This window comes from Canis lupus, chromosome 22 (genome assembly GCF_048164855.1).
Source record: "Canis lupus baileyi chromosome 22, mCanLup2.hap1, whole genome shotgun sequence".
NCBI lineage: Eukaryota > Metazoa > Chordata > Mammalia > Carnivora > Canidae > Canis > Canis lupus.
The window spans coordinates 16,385,556-16,408,855 of record NC_132859.1 but is presented as its reverse complement, the minus strand read 5'-3'; the positions used below and the strand labels follow the sequence as shown (position 1 = coordinate 16,408,855).

The window sequence follows — 23,300 nt, the reverse complement described above, 5'->3', positions numbered from 1 at the left end:
CTATTAGAAAGTCTCTGAGATGTACTACATTCAGAGATAAGGTATATTGGATTTGACTGAAAAAGTTAAATTGGCTAACAGCCATGGGAGCAATTTAAAATGATGTTTAATGAATAATATTTAATGTTAATGAAAAACAAATATATATGAAATTTCAGAAGGCTCCAAACAGACCTAGGCAGGGTTTAACTGGAACAGCTGAGAGGATGAGGCAAGACAGTGATCAGTGTGGAAGGCACAGGGAAGGCGGGGCTGGGATGGGAATGAAAGCAGGTGGCCCAGGGTGGAGGGCAGATGTATGGGAGGTGAGGTCAGGTAAATGGGGCTTGGGACAGATTGTACCTAGAGATCAATCCCCAGTGTACTTTTGAGACTCATGTTTGGCCATCTGAGTCCTGTCTTTCTTTATACTTCATGGTCATCCAGGGAGATAGCCCCTTACTACCTACTCACCCCTGAGTTTCATGTATGTCAATGGGAAAGGGTTTGGAAATCTGGAGCACTTGGACAAATGCAATTTTAACAGTGATTTATGGGAAAAGACTACCCTGGTTATGGTGAAGAAATTGGTTCCTACAAAGCCATGGTGTTCATAACTTCAAGATTTCAGGTGCTTCCCATATGCTTGAATATGGGATATGTTCTTCAAGCATATGGGAAGCATATGGGAGAGTGAATGTCACAAGGGCTGGGGCAGAGTGAGATGCAAATTTGTCTTTCTTTCTGGGTCATCATCTAGCCTTCACTGGCCTCTCAGACTCTCCAGAGACTCTCTCTGGAACCAGGAGACAAAAGACATTAGGACTTTAAAGGCCCAGTTCCCCAGGATCAATAAATGTACCACCATTCATCTAAATAATGCTGTTGGCAAATGTGGCCTTGAGGGTAAGGGGCACCAGACTCACTGAGCGATAGAAGGCTGCGTGGGAATATTTGATCTTGATGGCTATTTTTACTATCCTGTGGCAGCATTAATCTATGCTCTCTTTAGCTATGGTGTAGAGAAGAGAGCGAAGAGTTACCAAGTTCTCATGATTTACCATCCATTTTACCTTCACTATCCCCTATCATGCTCACCATCACCAACTGATCGGAGTCATTATTATGCCCATTGAACAGAATAGGTAATTGAAGAAATTAAAGAACTTATAATGTCTCTCAGCTAGAAAGTGGCAGGGATGTGATTTATACCTTGGGTCTAAGGTCCTTGGTTTTTCTACTCCACCGTCCTGGAATTTTCCAGGTAGGCACAAGCCCAGAAAGAAGATTTTCTGAAATGTTCCATCCTGTCCTCTGTGGCACCCGTCTGGGAGCCCAGAAGCAGCCTGTCTGTTTTTGGGAACAGATGTGAGCTGGAGAAGCAGTCTCTCACTTTCTACTTCTATCGGCAGGCTACACAGCCCTTCTCCTGGTGTTTTTCCAAGACACTCTCTCCAATCTTTCTCTGATGCCTGAAATTCTGTTTGTGGGCATCAAACTTGTTCCATAATGAGAGAAAAGGCCAAGGGAGGAAATGGCCCTGTGAAAGAAGACAAATGGCTGCATGTTAACGTAGAGTGGGACTGGTTTCTAGGAGATGCTTTCCTGGAAGAAATTCTAGACAGGAAGGTGATTCAGGCTGAAGGCACAAACCTCTTATATAGGAATGTTTCTATCAGAAGGGAATAGGGGCAAACAGGAGTGGCCGGTGATTGTCAAGGCAGACTCTTCCCATTTTACAACTGTCACCTTGGAAGAAGAAATACTTCTTTACTTTTCTTAGGCTCCTGGTATTTAGTTAAGCCAAAGGTACAATATGTTGTCAGCTTCCATTCATCTGTGATCACTGACCTCCAGATCACCTTCTCCTGTGCTACCTTCATTGCCCTTCACCCACAGACACTCGCAGATGCTCAGCAGTCAGAAAATGATGGAGAGGAGGTAGGCTGTGCATCGCTGTTCTTTCTCCTTCTGTGCTGATCGCCCTGGACCAGTTGTCAGCAACCCTCCTATCACTCACATTTCCACGGCAAGGAGTTTGGTAATTTATCATCCGTGTATTTTAATCAGAGCAAGAGATGCCTGGAGTGCATTTCATCAATCTTGAGGGAGGAGAGGTTTAACCCCCAGTGCTTCCTGCACCCCCCAGTCAGTGTGACTCCAAGATGGATTATGCAACGTAATGTAGGGTAATGGGAAGGCGTCTCACCAGATCACAGAGGGGTGTGGTAACATTACGTAGGCTCACTGGGCCTCCTCCTCTCTACACCGGGGAAACTGTGCCTCCTTGGAGGGCCATCCATGCACTGGCACATGGTTGGGGCAGGACAGTTTTGGGTTCTTCACCTCTTTCGGTTCTTGTTTTTAGAGCACTTAGTGCTGTTTTTCTTTATAGCCATCGCATTCTTGTCCAGCTATCCCTGCTCTATTGGTGGGGGGCGGGGTGGTGGTGGTGGTAGTGGTTGGGCACAGCCTTCATCCACTCCCCAATTCTGGACAAATAACTCCCAGTTGGTCTCTGCAGTCTTATGTCAACACTGCTGCTTCAGCCTTAAGAGGGAACCACCATACCGAGAACCTACTTTGCACCAAGTGTTACATAATTGATCTTATGCAAACCTCCAAGTAGTCCAGGAAAGTAGGTATTGTGCCCATTTTGGAAGGAAAGGATGGAGTCTTATAAAGACTAAATGATTTCCCGGTGATGACACATAGTTAAGAGTGATGTAAATTTGATTGTAAATTGCAGTGTGTCTGACAATTAGATGCCTGGATTACATTGCTCCCTCCAATCCCAAGGGCTTCCCTGTTAGTGGCCATTTGAGGAAGGGCACTTTTTTGGAAGAAATGGGGCTGCTTCTGTTGTTGGTATGTGTGCCTCACTGGGTTCAGGTAATTGAAATCCTTAAATACTTGAAATAACCAATCTCTTCGCTTCATCCTGCTGCCTTCCTAAAAACAATATAAAATAGTGACATGCATTTGGATACCTCTTTCCTGTTGATGTGAAGGCTCTTCCCTTTTGGCAGAGGTGATATCTGTACAGTCTTGACCCTATTTGTATGAGACTTGTTTGGTTCTATTCCAGGCTCAGACTCCCATGCCTGTGGCAGTGGTAGACACATATTCAGATACTCCTCAGGAGATGGCCTCAAGAGAGGCAAAGGCTCTGGTCCAGAGGGCCAGCCTTATTGCAGTTATGCAGGAGGCAAGGTTTGTTCTGGTCATATGTTTCTGTGGGTATCCATTGTACCCATTGAAGCTTGATGGAAAGGGCCTGGGGCCACCTGCTTTTGAATACCATCCCTACCTCTTATAAACTCCCATAATCTGGGGATCCCTGGGTGGCGCAGCGGTTTAGCGCCTGCCTTTGGCCCAGGGCGCGATCCTGGAGACCCGGGATCGAATCCCACATCGGGCTCCCGGTGCATGGAGCCTGCTTCTCCCTCTGCCTAGGTCTCTTCCTCTCTCTCTCTCTCTCTCTCTCTGTGTGTGTGTGTGTGACTATCATAAATAAATAAATAAATAAAATAAAATAAAATAAACTCCCATAATCTGGACAATTCACTTAACTTCTCTTGGCTTCAGAATCCTTATCTATAAATAGGCTCAAGGAACCCTTTCAAGAGTAAAGGCTCAGATAAACTGACACCTGGAGGCTTATAGCACATTGCCTGGCACATAATAGAGTACCCTGAGGCTCTATATGGACAGCTTACCTCTAATTTATGCCCTTATCTCCTTCTTCCCTTCCAGATAGACTTGAAGTTTCCCTGAGTACTTGGATTTTATGTGCATTTAATAGTAACATGCATTGTTTCTCTTTTCACTGAAGAACTATACGTATTTTTTTTAATAGAACTCTACCTTGTGACAGTTTGCTTCCTGAGAAGCATTAGCTGGGGCATGACCTTTATGAATCATCCTGATGGGATGACTAATTTCTGTTGGATGACCAATTTCTACTGGGATATCTGGTTCCTGATGGAATGGCCAGTGTCTGAAGGTATGGCCAATTCTTTTTTAAAATTTAATTTTATTTTTAAATTATTTTTAAATTTTAAAAACATTCATTCATTCATTCATTCATTCATTCATTCGAGACACACACAGAGAGGCAGAGACAGGCAGAGGGAGAAGCAGGCTCCTCACAGGGACCCCAATGCAGGACTCAATCCCTAGACCCAGGATCATGCCCTGAGCTGAAGGCAGATGCTCAACTGCTGAGCCACCCAGGTGTCCTGGTATGGCCAATTATTTTTTTTTATTTTTTTAATAAATTTATTTTTTATTGGTGTTCAATTTACCACATACAGAATAACACCCAGTGCTCATCCCGTCAAGTGCCCCCCTCAGTGCCCATCACCTATTCACCCCCACCCCCCGCCCTCCTCCCCTTCCACCACCCCTAGTTTGTTTCCCAGAGTTAGGAGTCTTCATGTTCTATCTCCCTTTCTGGCCAATTCTTAAAGTGATGTCTAGTTGGTAGGAGGTCATTTCCTGGTGGGAGGGCTAATTTCTGCTTCAAGAAAGGGCAGCTATCATTTATTAAACCTCTGTTGTGGACCTGAGCTGGTAAAGGGAATGTATGAATTATATGGGATTTAAAGCCTTCCATGAAACCAGCACATAACTGGCAGCAGCTAACAGCCTGGCTTCTAATGCCATATTACCTGGTTCAAATTTCACTGTTGCCACTTCAGGATGTGACTTAACCACTATATGTTTCTGTGATGGTAATAGAATCTCTATCATAGGGTTTAGGGGAAGAATGGTCTCCTGCCACATAGTCCAATAACATTTAGCTGCCCTTATTTTTATCCATATCTTGTAGACAGAGAAACCAAGGCTTGGGAAGTGACAGTGAGGCAGTCTTTCTCTTTCAAGAGGAAAACTCAAATTTAAATCTTGCCTGAGATCCAGTTCTGGATCTCAGAATTGTCCTATATTCGTTTTCAGTTCAAGCCAGCTCTTTGCAATGTGAGAACATAAGCCTCCCACTCAATGGGAGTAATGCCCACGGGGCCATCCTGAGTACAGCATGACACTGAGATCAGGCTAATGGCAGGGCCACAGTAGATCTCTGCTAAGTATAAACTGGTAAGACCCCAACAGAAAGCAGACTCACTAGTAGGAAAGGGTAGAATTTTAGTCTCCATAGGTTTCATGGGCTTGACTGATGCCAGTTGGCTGTATGAGAAGTGGGTTATAATTGACCATTGCTAAATAGTAAGCTCTTTGCCATAAGAGTGACTCTCAGCTCTTATGCATTATCTCTTTTGATCCCTTTAGCCATGCTAGGGAGGTATAAAAAATTTATCATAAGAAAGCTAAGGTCAGAGAAGTTCACATCTTGCCTTATAGCATGTTGGCAAAGACAAGATTTGTGTTTGTTGAACCCTTTTGCCTGTATTCTTCGTGCACCCATACTGCCTTTGTCCATGATGATAGGACTATAGGACCATCAGAGGGCCAGGAGAGGGTCCTGGCAGGGGATGAGAGAGAAATTGGTAGCAGACAGTTCATGATACCAGTAAGCAATTAGGGAAATCAAGGCCCCATAGGAAGGAAGTGAGATTGGGCATGGTATAGAGAGCCCATGATAAGAGAACACCTCAGCCTGAAAGTCTAGGAAAGCTAGATGAGGGCAAATTTGATCGCAGGCCTTCTAGGATGCTTGGGCTCTCAGTGGTACCACCCCCATGGATAACAGCAGGAAGGTGCTCCATAAACCTGGGTATCACTCCTATTCTCAGGCAACCAGGTCAGGTCAGTGGCTCCTACTCTCTCTGGCTCTGCAATTACCTATATTTGGATTCTGTTTCAATGCCAAAGACCTGGCCTTCACCCACCTTAAGTCAGGGGATCTCGTATTAGTGGTAGGGGAGTGAGTGGTTAGTGATCTTGAGAGTCTGCAGAAAGCTATGGTCTCTTCCTATGAGAATATACTTCCTCATAAATGTTACATGCAGTTTCAGAGGGTACTTAGGTCCCATGGGATTTACCCATCAATCCCAGGGAAGTCTTATATATTTGGTTATAAGCTTTGCATTAATCTAGTAGGTTGTATTGGTGGTTGAACAGGAGTAAATGGAAACAGTTTCATGTGCAGTAATAAATAAACATAAAAATAGATAAAATACCTTGTATAAAACAAGAAATATGCACTAGTTCTGAGGAAAACTTCAGAATCTTATGAAGAAGCAACAATAGCCATGAATATGTTCTTGGATGGTAAGAGTCAACATTTAAAAATGTAAGTCTAAAAAATGAATAAATGGGATCCCTGGGTGGCACAGCGGTTTAGCGCCTGCCTTTAGCCCAGGGCGCGATCCTGGAGACCCAGGATCGAATCCCATGTCGGGCTCCTGGTGCATGGAGCCTGCTTCTCCCTCTGCCTGTGTCTCTGCCTCTCTCTCTCTCTCTCTGTGTGACTATCATAAATAAATAAAAATAAAAAAAAATAAAATAAAAAATAAAAAATGAATAAATAAAAATGTAAAGTCTCCCACTATTAATCATTAAATTCCAAGCAATTCTAACTGATAAGAATTTCAGGTGTGAGAACTTTCAGAAATGATACTAGGGTTCATTCAGAAGAGAGGCTGGCAAACTATGGCTCATCCAAATCCAGCCGACTGCTGTTGTTTTTTTTTTTTAATAAAAGTTTGGTTGGAATACAGTCATACTCATTTGTTTACACATGACCTGTAGCTGCTTTCCAGCTACAGAGGCAGAGCTGAGTAGTTATTAGAGACTATTACCCACAAAAAGCCTAAAATAATTACTGTCTCTTTAAGAATAAGTTTGCAGACTTCTGGCCCAGAAAATTAAACACATGGAAATATCTATGAAAACGTAAGAAAAAATTGATATGGGCAGACTAGCCTTACCAAATTTCAAAAGGTTTCATAAATACATACTATTTAAATTAGTTTGGTATTGGCATAAGATTAAAAATTATTCAGTGCAGCAGAGGATGCAGAAATAAGTCCAAATATTGGGGTAACTTACAGCTAGTATATGATAGGATGACATTTCAATTCAGCAGGAAAAGATGGACTATTCCATAATCAATGTTGATATCTAGGAAAAGGAAAAAAATCTCAATTCTATCTTTATGCCTTAAATGAAGGAAATTCTAGATGAATACAATATTAAATGATGATCAATGGAATCCTAAAAAAAAACTGTAAGGAAACAAAAGCTACAAAAGAAAGACGGTTTGTGTGTTTTATTTAAAAACTTTTTAAAAAGCCTACTCAGTAAATTTACTATAGTGAAGCCAAAAGGCACATGAGAAACAAGACAAAGTAACCTTGTCCTGGGAGACAGAGCTTGAATGCAAAGAGAGCCAACAAATCAATGAGAAAATAATAAAACAATCTAATAGAATATCAGCAAAGAGCATCCACAGGCAGTTCAGTCATACACAATAAAGAAATGAAAAATAGCAAATAAACATATGGAAAAATACTCATTCTTCTGTTGATTAAAGAAGTGTAAATTAAAACAACTCTGATATATCTTTTTTTTTTTTTTTTTAACTCTGATATATCTTAATGTACCTGTCAGATTAGCAGATTGGCAAAAAGATGAAAAGTGTCAAGGGTGTGTGGAAGCAGACATTTGCATATATAGTTTGGAAGAGAGTAATTGCAGTCTTGTCAGAGGGTAATTTGACTGCACTTATGAACACTAAAGGCACCTACACTTTGACCTGGCATTGCCATGCTTAGATTATTTTACAGGTATGCTCAAACACACAAAAATATTTGGAAGAGGAGATTAATTGCACATTATATTCTTTTTTTTTTTTTTTTTTTTTTTTTTTTTTTTTTTTTTTTTTTATTGGTGTTCAATTTACTAACATACAGAATAACACCCAGTGCCCGTCACCCATTCACTCCCACCCCCCGCCCTCCTCCCCTTCTACCACCCCTAGTTCGTTTCCCAGAGTTAGCAGTCTTTACGTTCTGTCTCCCTTTCTGATATTTCCCACACATTTCTTCTCCCTTCCCTTATTTTCCCTTTCACTATTATTTATATTCCCCAAATGAATGAGAACATATAATGTTTGTCCTTCTCCGACTGACTTACTTCACTCAGCATAATACCCTCCAGTTCCATCCACGTTGAAGCAAATGGTGGGTATTTGTCATTTCTAATAGCTGAGTAATATTCCATTGTATACATAAACCACATCTTCTTTATCCATTCATCTTTCGTTGGACACCGAGGCTCCTTCCACAGTTTGGCTATAGTGGCCATTGCTGCTAGAAACATCGGGGTGCAGGTGTCCCGGCGTTTCATTGCATTTGTATCTTTGGGGTAAATCCCCAACAGTGCAATTGCTGGGTCGTAGGGCAGGTATATTTTTAACTGTTTGAGGAACCTCCACACAGTTTTCCAGAGTGGCTGCACCAGTTCACATTCCCACCAACAGTGTAGGAGGGTTCCCTTTTCTCCGCATCCTCTCCAACATTTGTTGTTTCCTGCCTTGTTAATTTTCCCCATTCTCACTGGTGTGAGGTGGTATCTCATTGTAGTTTTGATTTGTATTTCCCTGATGGCAAGTGATGCAGAGCATTTTCTCATATGCATGTTGGCCATGTCTATGTCTTCCTCTGTGAGATTTCTGTTCATGTCTTTTGCCCATTTCATGATTGGATTGTTTGTTTCTTTGGTGTTGAGTTTAAGAAGTTCTTTATAGATCTTGGAAACTAGCCCTTTATCTGATATGTCATTTGCAAATATCTTCTCCCATTCTGTAGGTTGTCTTTGAGTTTTGTTGACTGTATCCTTTGCTGTGCAAAAGCTTCTTATCTTGATGAAGTCCCAATAGTTCATTTTTGCTTTTGTTTCTTTTGCCTTTGTGGATGTATCTTGCAAGAAGTTACTATGGCCGAGTTCAAAAAGGGTGTTGCCTGTGTTCTTCTCTAGGATTTTGATGGAATCTTGTCTCACATTTAGATCTTTCATCCATTTTGAGTTTATCTTTGTGTATGGTGAAAGAGAGTGGTCTAGTTTCATTCTTCTGCATGTGGATGTCCAATTTTCCCAGCACCATTTATTGAAGAGACTGTCTTTCTTCCAATGGATAGTCTTTCCTCCTTTATCGAATATTAGTTGCCCATAAAGTTCAGGGTCCACTTCTGGATTCTCTATTCTGTTCCACTGATCTATGTGTCTGTTTTTGTGCCAGTACCACACTGTCTTGATGACCACAGCTTTGTAGTACAACCTGAAATCTGGCATTGTGATGCCCCCAGATATGGTTTTCTTTTTTAAAATTCCCCTGGCTATTCGGGGTCTTTTCTGATTCCACACAAATCTTAAAATAATTTGTTCTAACTCTCTGAAGAAAGTCCATGGTATTTTGATAGGGATTGCATTAAACGTGTATATTGCCCTGGGTAACATTGACATTTTCACAATATTAATTCTGCCAATCCATGAGCATGGAATATTTTTCCATCTCTTTGTGTCTTCCTCAATTTCTTTCAGAAGTGTTCTATAGTTTTGAGGGTATAGATCCTTTACATCTTTGGTGAGGTTTATTCCTAGGTATCTTATGCTTTTGGGTGCAATTGTAAATGGGATTGACTCCTTAATTTCTCTTTCTTCAGTCTCATTGTTAGTGTATAGAAATGCCACTGACTTCTGGGCATTGATTTTGTATCCTGCCATGCTACCGAATTGCTGTATGAGTTCTAGCAATCTTGGGGTGGAGACTTTTGGGTTTTCTATGTAGAGTATCATGTCATCGGCGAAGAGAGAGAGTTTGACTTCTTCTTTGCCAATTTGAATGCCTTTAATGTCTTTTTGTTGTCTGATTGCTGAGGCTAGGACTTCCAGTACTATGTTGAATAGCAGTGGTGAGAGTGGACATCCCTGTCTTGTTCCTGATCTTAGGGGAAAGGCTCCCAGTGCTTCCCCATTGAGAATGATATTTGCTGTGGGCTTTTCATAGATGGCTTTTAAGATGTCGAGGAATGTTCCCTCTATCCCTACACTCTGAAGAGTTTTAATCAGGAATGGATGCTGTATTTTGTCAAATGCTTTCTCTGCATCCAATGAGAGGATCATATGGTTCTTGGTTTTTCTCTTGCTGATATGATGAATCACATTGATTGTTTTACGGGTGTTGAACCAGCCTTGTGTCCCAGGGATAAATCCTACTTGGTCATGGTGAATAATTTTCTTAATGTACTGTTGGATCCTATTGGCCAGTATCTTGTTGAGAATTTTTGCATCCATGTTCATCAGGGATATTGGTCTGTAATTCTCCTTTTTGGCGGGGTCTTTGTCTGGCTTTGGAATTAAGGTGATGCTGGCTTCATAGAACGAATTTGGAAGTACTCCATCTCTTTCTATCTTTCCAAACAGCTTTAGGAGAATAGGTATGATTTCTTCTTTAAACGTTTGATAAAATTCTCCTGGGAAGCCATCTGGCCCTGGACTCTTGTGTCTTGGGAGGTTTTTGATGACTGCTTCAATTTCCTCCCTGGTTATTGGCCTGTTCAGGTTTTCTATTTCTTCCTGTTCCAGTTTTGGTAGTTTGTGGCTTTCCAGGAATGCGTCCATTTCTTCTAGATTGCCTAATTTATTGGCGTATAGCTGTTCATAATATGTTTTTAAAATCGTTTGTATTTCCTTGGTGTTGGTAGTGATCTCTCCTTTCTCATTCATGATTTTATTAATTTGAGTCTTCTCTCTCTTCTGCACATTATATTCTTAAAATAACCAGAAATGATCTAAATACCCATCATTAGGGTTTTATTGTGTCAGTGTTTTTCAAACCTGAGTAATGTATTGATTCCAGTTAAGGGAAAAAGAAATTCTCAGAAACCTTTTCTGTTGAATTTAATTATTTTTATTATGATGTTTCTCCAAAATGTGGAACATTTGAACTAAGTACAAACCTCATAGGTATATAGTTTTGTAATTCTGTAAATTAAAATCAAATGCATAAAGTACATACAAAAAAACCCAAAACTAATACAATTAAGGTTCATAATATTAAGTTTAGAAGATGTGCGGTAGGGCAGCCCGGGTGGCTCAGCGGTTTAGTGCCGCCTTCGGCCCAGGGCATGATCCTGGAGACCCGGGATCGAGTCCCAAGTCGGGCTCCCTGCGTGGAGCCTGCTTCTCCCTCTGCCTGTGTCTCTGCCCCCCTCTCTCTCTCTCTGTATGTGTCTCTCATGAATAAATAAAATCTTTAAAAAAAAAGTGCAGTATATTCTGCTGAAAATAATTGTGGATGTTAACAGTGGGGTTATATAGACATGGTTTCAATTTTATATGTAAAATCTGTACTTTCAGTTCAGCACCTAATCCTGCTTACATAAATAGGCTTTAAAACTATCTTAATACATTTAAGCTTTGTGTCTTTGTTCAGGGTATTCAGATCCATGATTTATAAAACCCTTCAAATGGTGTCATTGATAATCTCATGAAGCTACCCAATTTCTTCAAAGATAGTTAGCATCGAGGCTTATTGAGATGTGTGTTAATAGTATTTGATCTAATTATCACTGGAACTGAGGGCAGAAACATTCATCCTGGGGTATGTACTGCTGTGCTTGTGGCTAATGAGTTGAGGCACACTGTCCAGGCACAGGAATAGACTGCTGGGCAGGGTATGGCTTCAGCTCTATTTTTGCCCCATTCTACCTGGAGGACTCAGTTTCCCCCCTCAACTTGTCTTCTTTGAAATTACCCTGAAATCTTTGTTTCTGTAGACCACTGTGATGTGGTGGGATCTTCACTTGCAGTGGCTCTCCTGACAAACACAAATAACTGTGCAGCAACTTGGGGTGGTTCTTGCTAAAAGGTAGTTCTCCGGGGCATCCAAAACATGAATTTTACTCATTTACTCAGGAGATATCATCATCAAAATGAAAACACAGAATTCATGAAGCCTGAGTGGACTACCAGGTGCGCTGTAATATGGCGAAGTTTGGAAGAGAGAAGGCAGGGTGAGGGCTGTGACTCCAAAGTCACAGTCACAGGATGGGTTTCCTGGGCAGCCTTGTAGTGTGCCTGTTGACAACGTGCCTGAGCTTTGGAACTAGGACAACAGGGGTTCAGGTCTGGCCTTCGCCACCCACTCACCAGCTGTGCGATCTGGAGCTTACAGGATGGCGAGTGCCAGGGCTGGCACTGTGGACAGTTAGGCCCTCAGCTCGGTGCCACTCACTTCCTTCTGCCAGGGCTAATTGACCCCTGCTCCCCATTCACGGTGTCACCGGGGCACCTAGGGCAGTGGTCTGAGGCAGTAGAAGGATGGTGGAGAGGAGCACCAGGGCTCTCCTCAAAGATTGGGATGACGCAGACCTGGGCCGTTAAGTAGATGTTGGCAGAGAGCATTTAAGCATTTAAAATCCTTACATCAGATGTTTTCATGCACTTCCCTGCCGAGAAGTGCAAAGGGTGCTTGGTTTAACTGTGGTTATTTACAGCCCAAAGAAAGTGGCTGGCAGTTCGAGGGAAGCCAGGGGTTTTATTTCTCACTCTTGTTTTCCATTTCTGTGATTTATGGTGCTTGGGCCTGAGAGAACTCGCCTGAAAAGCTCTGAACTCAGTCCACTCCCGCTGTACCCCTGTGTGAAGCAGGCCCCCTCCCTGGAGACTCAGCAAGGCATAGGGGATGTGCCCTTGCCGGAGGAAGCGGAGATGCTGGCCCTGCTGCCCAGGGGCGGCTGGTGACTCAGGCTGGCCTCCTCCGTTTCTGGCCCTGCAAATACCAGCCCCGAAGCTCTTGGCATGAATACTGATGTCAGAGCCACATCTCACTGTTGGTTTTCTTCCATCTGCCATTTGACCTCTGATTTTCCTTAGGTAACATGTTTATTTAAAAAAAAAAAATTGCCACTTCTTCTCAGGGCTATTATTACCCATTTTTGTCTTGATTCTTCGGTATCTGAGCATCTGAGAGGTATTTTCTTACCTTGCCTACCCCTTGCCCAGGATGGTATTAGACAGAAGGCCCAGTCTGGAGCACACACTGGCCTGGGTATGGACCAAAGATGCCTGTCCCTACTGGGCAGCTCTTCGACAGCCTGGGTGGGAATGGTCATGTTCTTGGCACATAGGAGGTATTTCATAAATGACTGCTGAGGGTATGGAGGGGTGAGGGATCTCTGATTTTGGGGGGGCCTTGCTGCAGAAATGCAGTTCTGTCTCCCTGTGCAAATTGGTTCCTTCAACTGTGTTCGTAGAAATGTAAAAATAATAATATTCATAGTAATACTCAAGGTAACTGGGCATGCGCTTTGTATCAATCTCTTCTAATGCACATGACAACCTTGTAAAGGGGGTACTCTTACTACTTCCATCTTACAGATGAGGAAATAAAGGCACGGAGGGGGTAAGCAATTTGCACAGTCACAAAATTAGTTAGTGCAGAGATGGAATGCAAGCTCACTTCCATTTGACTCGCTACCCTGCACTCGTGGCCACTATGAGATGCAGTCTTTTCTCAGGTCATCTGAGGCCCTGTGGACAATAAAAGCTGTCATGGTGGGAGCCTGCAGGTTTTACATCTAACCCCACCAGAGTGGCTTCCTTGGCTTCCTCAGCCCGGGGGCTATTTCTCCTCTGTACCTCCTGCCTGGAGTGCTCACTTGCCCCAAATCTCTTTTACTTTTCACGGACATATGTCTCTCCCCTCATTTTCTTCCTGCTGGAGCAGAGGCCAGGGCTTCAACTCTGGGAACTTCAATCGTGCCATGCTAGGCAAGAGGTTTATCATTTTTTAAAAAGATTGTATTTATTTATTTTAGAGAGCAAGAGAATGAGTAGGGGAAGGGGAGAGGGAGAGAACCTCCAGCCAACTCACTGCTGAGTGTGGAGCCTGATGCAGAGCTCAATCTCAAGGCCCTGAGATCAGGCCCTGCGCTAAAACCAAGAGTTAGACACTTAACCGACTAAGCCACCCAGGTGCTCTGAGAAGCTTATCATTTTTTTTTAAGATTTTATTTATTTATTCTTGAGAGAGAGAGAGAGAGAGAGAGAGAGAGAGAGAGAGAGAGGCAGAGACACAGGCAGAGGGAGAAGTAGGCTCCATGCAGGGAGCCCAACTTGGGACTCGATTCCAGGTCTCCAGGATCACGCCCTGGGCTGAAGGTGGCGCTAAACTGCTGGGCCACCGGGGCTGCCTAAGCTTATCATGTTTATTGGCCTTTTCAAAGAGCCTACTATTGGCTTTCTTGACCTTCCCTAAATTATGCTATTTCATTAATGGCTACTTTGATCTTTATTCCTTTGTTCCCCCTTTGGATTTATTTTACTTTTCTTTTTCCAGTTTAGAGAGATGGACATTTTAGCTCATTAATCTTTGTTCTTTTTTCACATGAGGCTCTACATTTTCCTCTAAATTCTGTTTCAGCTGCATCCTGCATGTTTCGATCTGTATATTTTTTATTATCATTGAATCAAAATATTTTCTGCTTGTATTATTTCTTTTTTGACTCATGGATTATTCAGAGGTGTGTTATCTTAACTTCTACACACACATGAGGGATTTCTGTGGTTTATCCTTTGGTGATTGATTTCTCCATAAATCCTGATACTCCGATGTCAAGGAGAGATAGGCTCCTGTTGACCACTCCTGACCTTGTAGCAGGAGCTGACCCCTCATCACCGCAGCTCCCCACACCCTCCCTACTCAGGCTGTGTCTGTTTCTCCATTTCACAGATGAAGGAATTGAGACTAAAGACTTGGCCCAATGTCACACAATTTGCGTGCTGGAATTGTGGGCGTAGAGGGAGGAAGGGTGGACCCAGCCCAACCCAGTGCCAAAGCTCAGCTCTGCCATCTTCTCCTCTTCATGCCACAAGGGATGTGAACAAGGGAGCTGTGGTGTCAGCAGAGGGAGGGGGGTCCCGTATCATCACCACTCAGTGGCCCCAGCGCTTGCTGCCCTGCAGTCATACCTTCACTTCCTACTTTGTGCTCATTTTCACGAATGAAAGTGCCCTCTCCAGACTTCCTGGGTGAGTTTTGAAAACAAACCCAGGCTCTGGTCACTAGCTTTCTTCATTTCAGCCACCCACCACAAGGAGCAATGGCCTACGGTCAGAGTGGCAAAAATGACTTATAAAAATGCAAAAATAGCCTGAAGGAAGGGCCTGCCCGTGGATGTGAGTGACATGTCATTTGAGCAGCCGATGGATGTCAGCGCCAGCCTCCCATACTCCACTTGACGGGCAGACCTGTCGGTAAGCGGCCCCTTTATGATTCCCATCATAAAACAAGCCCATCTGGGTGGTTCATCCTTAGCAAATATTAAGGAGAAAAATGAGGACGCTGGTCATGATTTGGCACACAGGTTTTCATTATTGTGTTGTCCCGCAGCATGTTTTTCTCTGCCCGCTCGGAGGTAATCTCTTTGCTGTCAAATTACTCAAGTCAGCTGGAGAGAGAATTTGCTCCAGCACATGTCCTTTCCAGAGATCATCAATAAATAATAAATAAACTTGAGAGTTTCTAGAGCTTTCTGTTTTATAATGAGGTCATTTGAGCTTGAGGTAGTGAGAGGATACGTAGTGAGAGGAGAAATGGGGAGAAGATATGGTCCAGAGATTCTGAGTGTTAGGGATCTAACTTGCCAGGTGTCAGTTGGTGGAATTTGCTAAATCTACAGCTGGCCAAGGACTGAGGCAGGCTTGGGACGGGTGATCCCAGCTGTAGGGCTGTCCCCAGGGGAGACGGCCCCAATTGCCATGGAATCTTCACTCATTTCACGGAAGCTAGGCAGCCAGTTTAGTTTGTGGTGTTTGGTCAGAGCATGTATGAAGTGGGAGAGACTGTCCATTTTTTAAAAATTAAAATAATAGGTTTTTCTTATACAAAATTAATGCATGTTCATCCTGGATAACCCTCCTACAATTTCAGCATTTATAGATAATCACTTTAACTTTAAAAAAAAAAAAAAAGATTGTTTTTATTTATTCATGAGAGACACAGAGAGAGGCAGAGACACAGGCAGAGGGAGAAGCAGGCTCCGTGCAGGGAGCCCGATGGGGGACTTGATCCCAGGACTCTGGGATCACGCCCTGAGCTGAAGGCGGATGCTCAACTGCTGAACCACCCAGGTGTCCCTTACTTTAACTTCTTAAGTACATTTTATTTTAGACTTTTCCCAAGGAGAAATGCATTTTACAAAATGGATCTTACCATGTACATTTTCTTTTGAATCTTACATTTTCAAGTCACTATGTAGTAGAGACATATTTCTTTGTTAGTACGTATTCTGGTGTAGTATGTTAATAGCTGCATTGTATGAATGTACCGTAATTTATTTAGCCAATATTGTATTGTTGGGCTTCCTCTCTCTCTCTTTTTTTCCTTTCTGCTATAAACAGTGCTGCAGTAACCGTAGAGCTCATTTGATATGCACATCTTTACTCTTTATAACCTTAGGATAAATCTCTAAAATAATTGTTGGGTCAAATGGTAGGCCTTCTTTTCAATGCTTTTGATCTGCAGGGCCTAAGAGCATGCTATTAGATCTGAACTTGTCATGCTCTCACTCACATAGTCTGAATGTGAAGGGTCTCTATGTTTTCTATTCCCAATATATGACATAACAGACAAAAGGATGAATATTCTCAGGGCTGGTGGTTATGCATGTCCAGAGTACAGCTTCACCGTAGCACCTAACACTCTAAATTGAACCCATTTGCTTACTCTTCTGTCTCTCCAGCTGTACTAGGAGCTACTTGAGATGAAGAATTCTTATTTATCTTTATACCTCCAATGCCTGGTACCTAGTAGGAGCTCAGTAAAAATTGTATTGTTCATTCATATAATATTTATTGAGGGCCAACTATGTGCTGGGGACTCTTCTAGGCACTAGGGGTACCTCCGTGAGCATCCACGCTCTCACAGAGCTTGCGTGGAAATGCGCTTGTGTGGTCAGTGACTGCCCTCCCCCCAGTGGTGGCTTCTCTACCCTTCAAGTCCCAGATTCTCTCTGAAAATGTCCCTGATCCCCCTGGGCCACAGTGTGCTGCCTGCGAACTCAACGGCAGTGAACGCCTGCATGATTTATTTGGCACTTAGCCTATGCAGTGTGAATTGTTTTCTATATTTTTATAGCTTTCTCTGGCCTCCCCAGCTTGACCGAGGACACCTTGAAGGGTGAGAACACCATGAAAATGGAAACCACAGTTTTTGCATCTGTGGGTTCACAGCTCCAAATGCTGCCTTACACAAAGCTGGCTTACTTTGGTGTGATGCTCCACACATCCAGCGAGGCTCAGCCAGGCACTCTGCTTTGAAGCTCCTGTTACCTGTCTTCTCTGCTCTGGCTCCCCAGTATTTGATGCTTGAGTTGCATTTTCCACATTGAACTCACAATGACAACAAGCTCTAGGATGAGTGGAAAAGGCCAAATTCCCTCAATGAAAAGGAAAGCACAGAAAACTTATTAGAACCAAAACTTAAGGGATCCCTGGGTGGCGCAGCGGTTTGGCGCCTGCCTTTGGCCCAGGGCACGATCCTGGAGACCCGGGATCGAATCCCACGTCGGGCTCCCGGTGCATGGAGCCTGCTTCTCCCTCTCCCTGTGGCTCTGCCTCTCTCTCTCTCTCTCTCTCTCTCTCTCTGTGTGTGTGTGACTATCATAAATAAATAAAAATTAAAAAAAAAAAGAACCAAAACTTAAGCAAAAAAAAAAAAAAAGATCTAATCAACTACACATGGTGATAGTGAACCTGAAGTTCTCTTAGACAGCCATGGGTAGAGCAGGAGAAGGGCTTGTCCTGCATAGCTGGTGAGGCTTTTCTGTAAAAAACCATCATGCTATAGTGGGAGGGATTTCTCAGCCTCTCCTTCAATTAGAGGAGACGGGGAAAAAACCCACTCAGTCCTCATGGTTTGAAAATACTCAACCCTGAAGGATTCTTCTATCCACTGCCACAAAGCCCTTTTTCTTGTGTCCTTTCATCCTATATCCAATGCCTGCCTACCTGTAGCTGCCAGCATTTGGAGTGGCTGACTTGCTCCTCTCCTGGGACATAGCTGTTTGATAATTTACAGGTGGACTGTCCTAGCATCCATCCAGATTTGATTGTGGCTGTTAAAGCTTGCAGCTCCAACTCAGGGGAAGTGGTTGGAATTAGAGGGAAATGAACCAACCCTGAGAAGTTTTGGTGGAGAAATTCTTCTGCAAAGGAACAACTGTGAACTTCAATTTTGGGTAACAGGGCTGAAGAGGAAGGAGGGACAATGGAAGTGGGGAGAGTAGGGATTACCGTGTACTCTAGTGGCATTTGGGGACTCCTTCTAGTCCACTTGAGCTCATCTTCCATACTCACAGAACACCCTCTCCCATCCTCCTGCAAATCAATATCAGGAGGGGCTTGCAGCAGCAAATAATGAACTCTGACTCTTAACTTTGCCTCTGTGTTTGGTTTATCTCCTTAACAAGGAGGTAAATACAGATACACTGAACTAGTTTTTGCTGGTTGGTTGATTGAAGAATTGGTGATTAGAATCTGGAACTACCCCAAAGCACAGTATTTGTCTCCTGGTTTAGGAGAGATGGTTGGGGCAGGATTGACCCATAGTTTTGCTAACACAGAACCAAAGTGTGATACAATATACTGCTGGTAGCACTAGAAAATTAAAGGTGACTTTTCAATCAGGATTGCAAGCTGACAGCAGCCTATCTGAGGAGCTCCATGTAATGAGTATATTGTCTTCGATAGGGGGCCTTGATGACTGATAGGTGAGAAGCTGCACCACAGCCTGGAATTATTATGCTCACTCACAAAAGAGGGCAAGTGACAGCACAGTGATCTATTAGTGCTGTCTGTGGGGTTAATGGCAAGCTTTCCTGCTGCTAGTGGTCTATAAAGAGAGCAAAGAAGAGGGAAATGGTGTGTAGGGGGGAAATCAATAGCATTAGCAGAGTCATGATAATAAATGCAATCATTTATTTCTGGGATGGTTTTTATGAACTGGTTATGAACTTGATATTCTTTTTAGTTTATAGGTTGGAGAAAATGGGAATTTGGGGGAAAAAACTCCAACTTTTTGTTAGACACCGCAGCCATGTTGAGTCAATTAAGACTTACTTTCATAACCTTTAAACAGGTGAACTGAGAAATGAATGTATATGCAGATGGAGGAAGTCAGGGTATACTGGGAATAGAGTGTGATCTTTAATGTCAGGAAGACCTGTTTTTTTGGGTTTTTTTTTTTTGAATCCTGGTTCTGCTTATTACTAGCTGTATAACTATTGGCTAGTTCTCTCATCTGTATAACAGGTTAAGTATATCTCCCTAGCCAAGCTAGTTATAAGGCTGAAATAGCATCATGCATGTTTGTAAATGTGTCTAACACAGGACCTACTAGGCAATAGCTACTCATCGAACCAAGGCTATGGTTTGCTAACACTTTCACCATCCTGGTATTTCATACTTCATGGCAGTCACCAGTTCAATGGCCTCTGGGCCACAAGCACAGAAAGACTTGTGTGGTATATGTGACTTTCTGAATCTGTTGGTTAACAAAAAATCACAAAAGTTTAAGGATGAGCTCAAACCTTTAAAAGGCCTAGAAATTCCCTTCAAAACCTAACAGTAAGCCCTAGAAATACCCAAGCAGAGGTATAATGTTGATATAACATAGGTATTATAGAAAAGATTATTAGGGTGGATAGAAAGAAGAAATAAGAGTTTACATATAGATTGTTTTTTTAAAAAATGAAGTTTGAGGGCTACCTGGGTGGCTCAGTCAGTTCAGTGTCCGACCCTTGATTTTGGCTCAGGTCATGATTTCAGGGTCCAGAAATCAGCATTGGGTTATCGTCCGCACTCAGCAGGGAGTCTGCTGGAGATTCTCTTTCTGCCCCTTCCTCCGCTTGCACTCACTCTCTCATACTCTTTCACTCTCCTCCCCTCTCTAAAAAAATAAATAGTAATAGATCTTTACAAAATTAAGTTTGAATAGTTATTTTTTTTAAAAGCTGGTAAAAAATCTGAGGAAAAATATATGGGTTTTCATGTTTAGCTTCTTAAATGGCCCAGAGCATATAAGTTTGAGTATTCCTGATTATTTGGCAGGGAGGAATTAACATATACTTACTGCGGCAGACATGATTATATGTGTTCTTTTCACAATTCAGCGACATGAGGCATGTTCTCCACATCTTACAGATGAGGATATTAAGAGCAAAATATTTAATGTAGACTCAAGTTGCAGAACTGTAGTGAGGCTGGGGTTCACATTCCAGTCTCTTGGTCTTCTTTCTTACTGCCTTATGGAAGAGAGGATATTGGCACCTCGGAAATCTTCCTTGAAATTTCTTCCCTTCCTAGGCCCAGTGAGAGCCCTTCCTTAGGCTTTGACAGCAGTTGTATCTTCTGTCCTCATCCCACTTAACTCACTGTATTGTGCTTGTCTGTTCACTCGTCCTTATCTCCAGAATGAACTCCACAATTGCAAAAACTATGTGCTCATCATCTCTGGACCTGCAGGACCTTCCTGGGGCAGCTGGCACATATTGGGTACCTGGGCAACATTGAGTGAATGTTGGAAGACAGCAACCAGGTGTCCAGCTTCAACCCTTTTCTTTGAGCCATGGTGGGTCTCAACTTATCTATGCAGTTTCCTGCTTGGTCTCATGTTCATCCCAACTCACTTTCCTTCCCTTCCTTTCTTCATTAAGACAAATGTTCTTCCAGCCCATGACTCCTTTGGTCTACTAGGATCCTCAGCTTCCCTGACCTAACCCCAGCTTTCTTCTGGATGTTTCCACTGTCTAAGGTGCTGCCTCCTTCACAGGCTTCCACAAGCTCACAGGCTTCCTGAGTGTTTTGGCTGTATCTGCCCATTCTCTACCAATGAAGCCTCCAGGAAGCCACCACTCCAGAAACCCTAAAATCTGTGCTCTCCCACAGAGACTAGGTGACATCTGTGGTCTGCCACAAGAATAAGATGAGTGCAAGTGTGCCAGAGGATAAGTGCAGTGATGTGACTGTGGGGAAGATTTCCAGTCACTTCACTTCTCAGCTGTGGGACATCTAACTCTCTGAGCCTATTTTTCCTCATCTGTGCAATAAGGTCAAAGGTGCCTATCAGGTAGTAATTTTACAAAGCACAACTTTGATTTGGGCGCTGTAAGAATGCTGGAAGTTCTGTGTGTACAAGTGAGTCTCTGGAGTGGCTGGTGGCTGGCTGACCTCCCACATCCTCAGCTCCATAGCACAGTAATCTAAGGGTGGCACAAACACATAATTTCTTAATAGAAAATGGGCCTCCAAAAGCAAGGAAGAAGCTTCTGTTGATGACAGAATGGAACAAAAGGTGAAGATGTTGGAGAAAGTGATGGCTCTCTGCAAGAAAAGAGACATCCAGTGGGGGACATTTTGTACTAAAGTGGCATTTGTCAGTTTTGGGTTTTCTCCCTTAGGGCATATCCCTCATGGCTGGCGAGACACTACTAAAAATGAACAATGAAGAAAAGATAGGAAATATAAAAGTGTTGAAAGCCTTGGAAAGTTTCATTTGTTTCTTTGTTTGGAACGATTCTGTTCTTAATGCCAAGGTTGATGTTTCTCCTTCCGCTCGTTTGTCGTTAGTATTCTGCGTGAAAAGTTAAACACTTGAAACGGATAAAGATTACCTGCCAATGCTTTCCCCATGAATCAGATTGAAAATGCAAACTGTGACATGAGGCAGAGGCATTTATTTTATTTAGTGGGGAATCGGGAAAGGAAATTGCTAGGTTTCTGCAGCCCCAGGCACTGATAGGTCACACCAGCAAATTCCTCACCCCTTCCCCTGCCTCCTCCCCCACTCATGGCCTTCCCTTCCTTCTTCCCTGCTGTGCCCCAGTATTATGCCGCGCTACCTCCTTTAGAAGCACTTCTGAAATCTTCAAAAGTGGGCTTTTCTTTATAAGAATATCATAATAGATTTTACTTACTATCTTATGGCCATTTGAATATGTCATGCCAATGGCAGGAATGGCAAAGGAGTTTCCTCTGTGTGATAATGGCCACAATTTAGGTGTGGTTCCTCAACTACCTTGAAAGGAAGACTATAAGACTTTGGTTAGGGGCGGGGGTTGAGTTTTGTTCATTTTGATCTGCTAGATGTAACCATCTTTCTGCTCTCGAGATCAGAGAGAGTTGATGGTTAAATTATTAAGCTCTGTCACTGTTTGGCTTTTGGCTTTCAGCAAGCTACTAAATCCCTCTGGAATTAGCTTATTTATTTACTGTTATTTCTTATGTGGAATGCAGATATAACTATGAATTGTTTGATTCATTTAACTACCTGTAACCCCCTCCATTGCTTACCACCCTCCACCTGCCTGGAGTTAGTGTCTGGGTAGGGTATTTCTCCCCGTCTATTCCGAGACCACAAGCCTATTAGGATTGTTGCAATGACTAAACACCTAACTGGAGCAGCAGGTGGAGGCCAAGTACTGCTCCAGACTCCCAGCAGGTGGGTGCTCACTCAGCACTGTTTTGTGCCCCAGGGTAGGAGAGTAATGCAGGAATGTAATCCTGTCTTCTCTTCCCTGCCTAAGAGGCATCCCTGTGCAGCCCACAGCCATGGGAATAAAGAGAATGAGAATATTGGTATCCATGTGTCCTGAGCTCAGCAATCTTTTTCGAGTTTTTCTCTCTTCTATCTTTTAAAAAAAATTTTAAGTAGTAAACTTTGATCCTCTGCCTCCATTCAGTACGTATCAAAGGTGGACCCTTGATACTTATATTTTTGATGTGACACATAAATCAGAAATTGGTGGGAGACATTCTTCATTGCCTTTAAAAGGCTCTTACTAAAGAGAAGTAATAGGTCCTCTTGATCTGGGATGTAGACTTTTCATGATGCTGTGTATGTCCCCAGAGGAATAGGAGGTCAAATCTCAATGAGTCAGCATAACTGGTATGCTCTTTGCCTTTTTTGTGGCAAAGTGGGGTACATGTATATTTTATATCTGCCCTCCTGAGAGAGGCACCAATGCATGCTTGCAGCATCGCTCTCCTGTCCTGGTGACTAAAAGACAGAGAGGTATGTATGTGAGCCCAAGAAAGAGGATATGATCGTACTAAATAAATAAACAGCCTCCTTTCCTACCATTTAAGGAAGTGGCTAGAGTACTGGATAGAGAGTGGAAGGATGGGGTTCCTGTTCAGTGAAGCCTTTAACCAGCTGTGTGAGCTCTGGCAAGTTCTTTAATATCTGTGGGCTGTCACTAATGTGAGGAATAGGGGTATATATGGATAAATATGCATTCATATGTATTCCAGCTGTCTGACAAAACCTAATTTCCTATAGTAGCTGAGAGTCT

At 42.9% G+C, this 23,300-nt stretch overlaps 1 protein-coding gene across 2 annotated transcripts in view; it reads left to right on the top strand.

The window, feature by feature from the left end:
• CLSTN2 (calsyntenin 2) overlaps window positions 1-23,300 on the top strand; it is a 613,123-nt gene that overhangs the window by 122,823 nt on the left and 467,000 nt on the right. The window contains exon 1 of one of the 2 annotated variants that reach the window (XM_072792508.1): window positions 3,871-3,985. The exons of the other annotated variant lie outside the window; for it this stretch is intronic. Within the exon in view, the coding sequence (XP_072648609.1) occupies window positions 3,886-3,985 (100 nt within the window). The 5' untranslated portion in view covers window positions 3,871-3,885. Of the gene's footprint in view, window positions 1-3,870; window positions 3,986-23,300 lie in introns of those variants that run through there. 2 annotated transcript variants of the gene reach the window in all.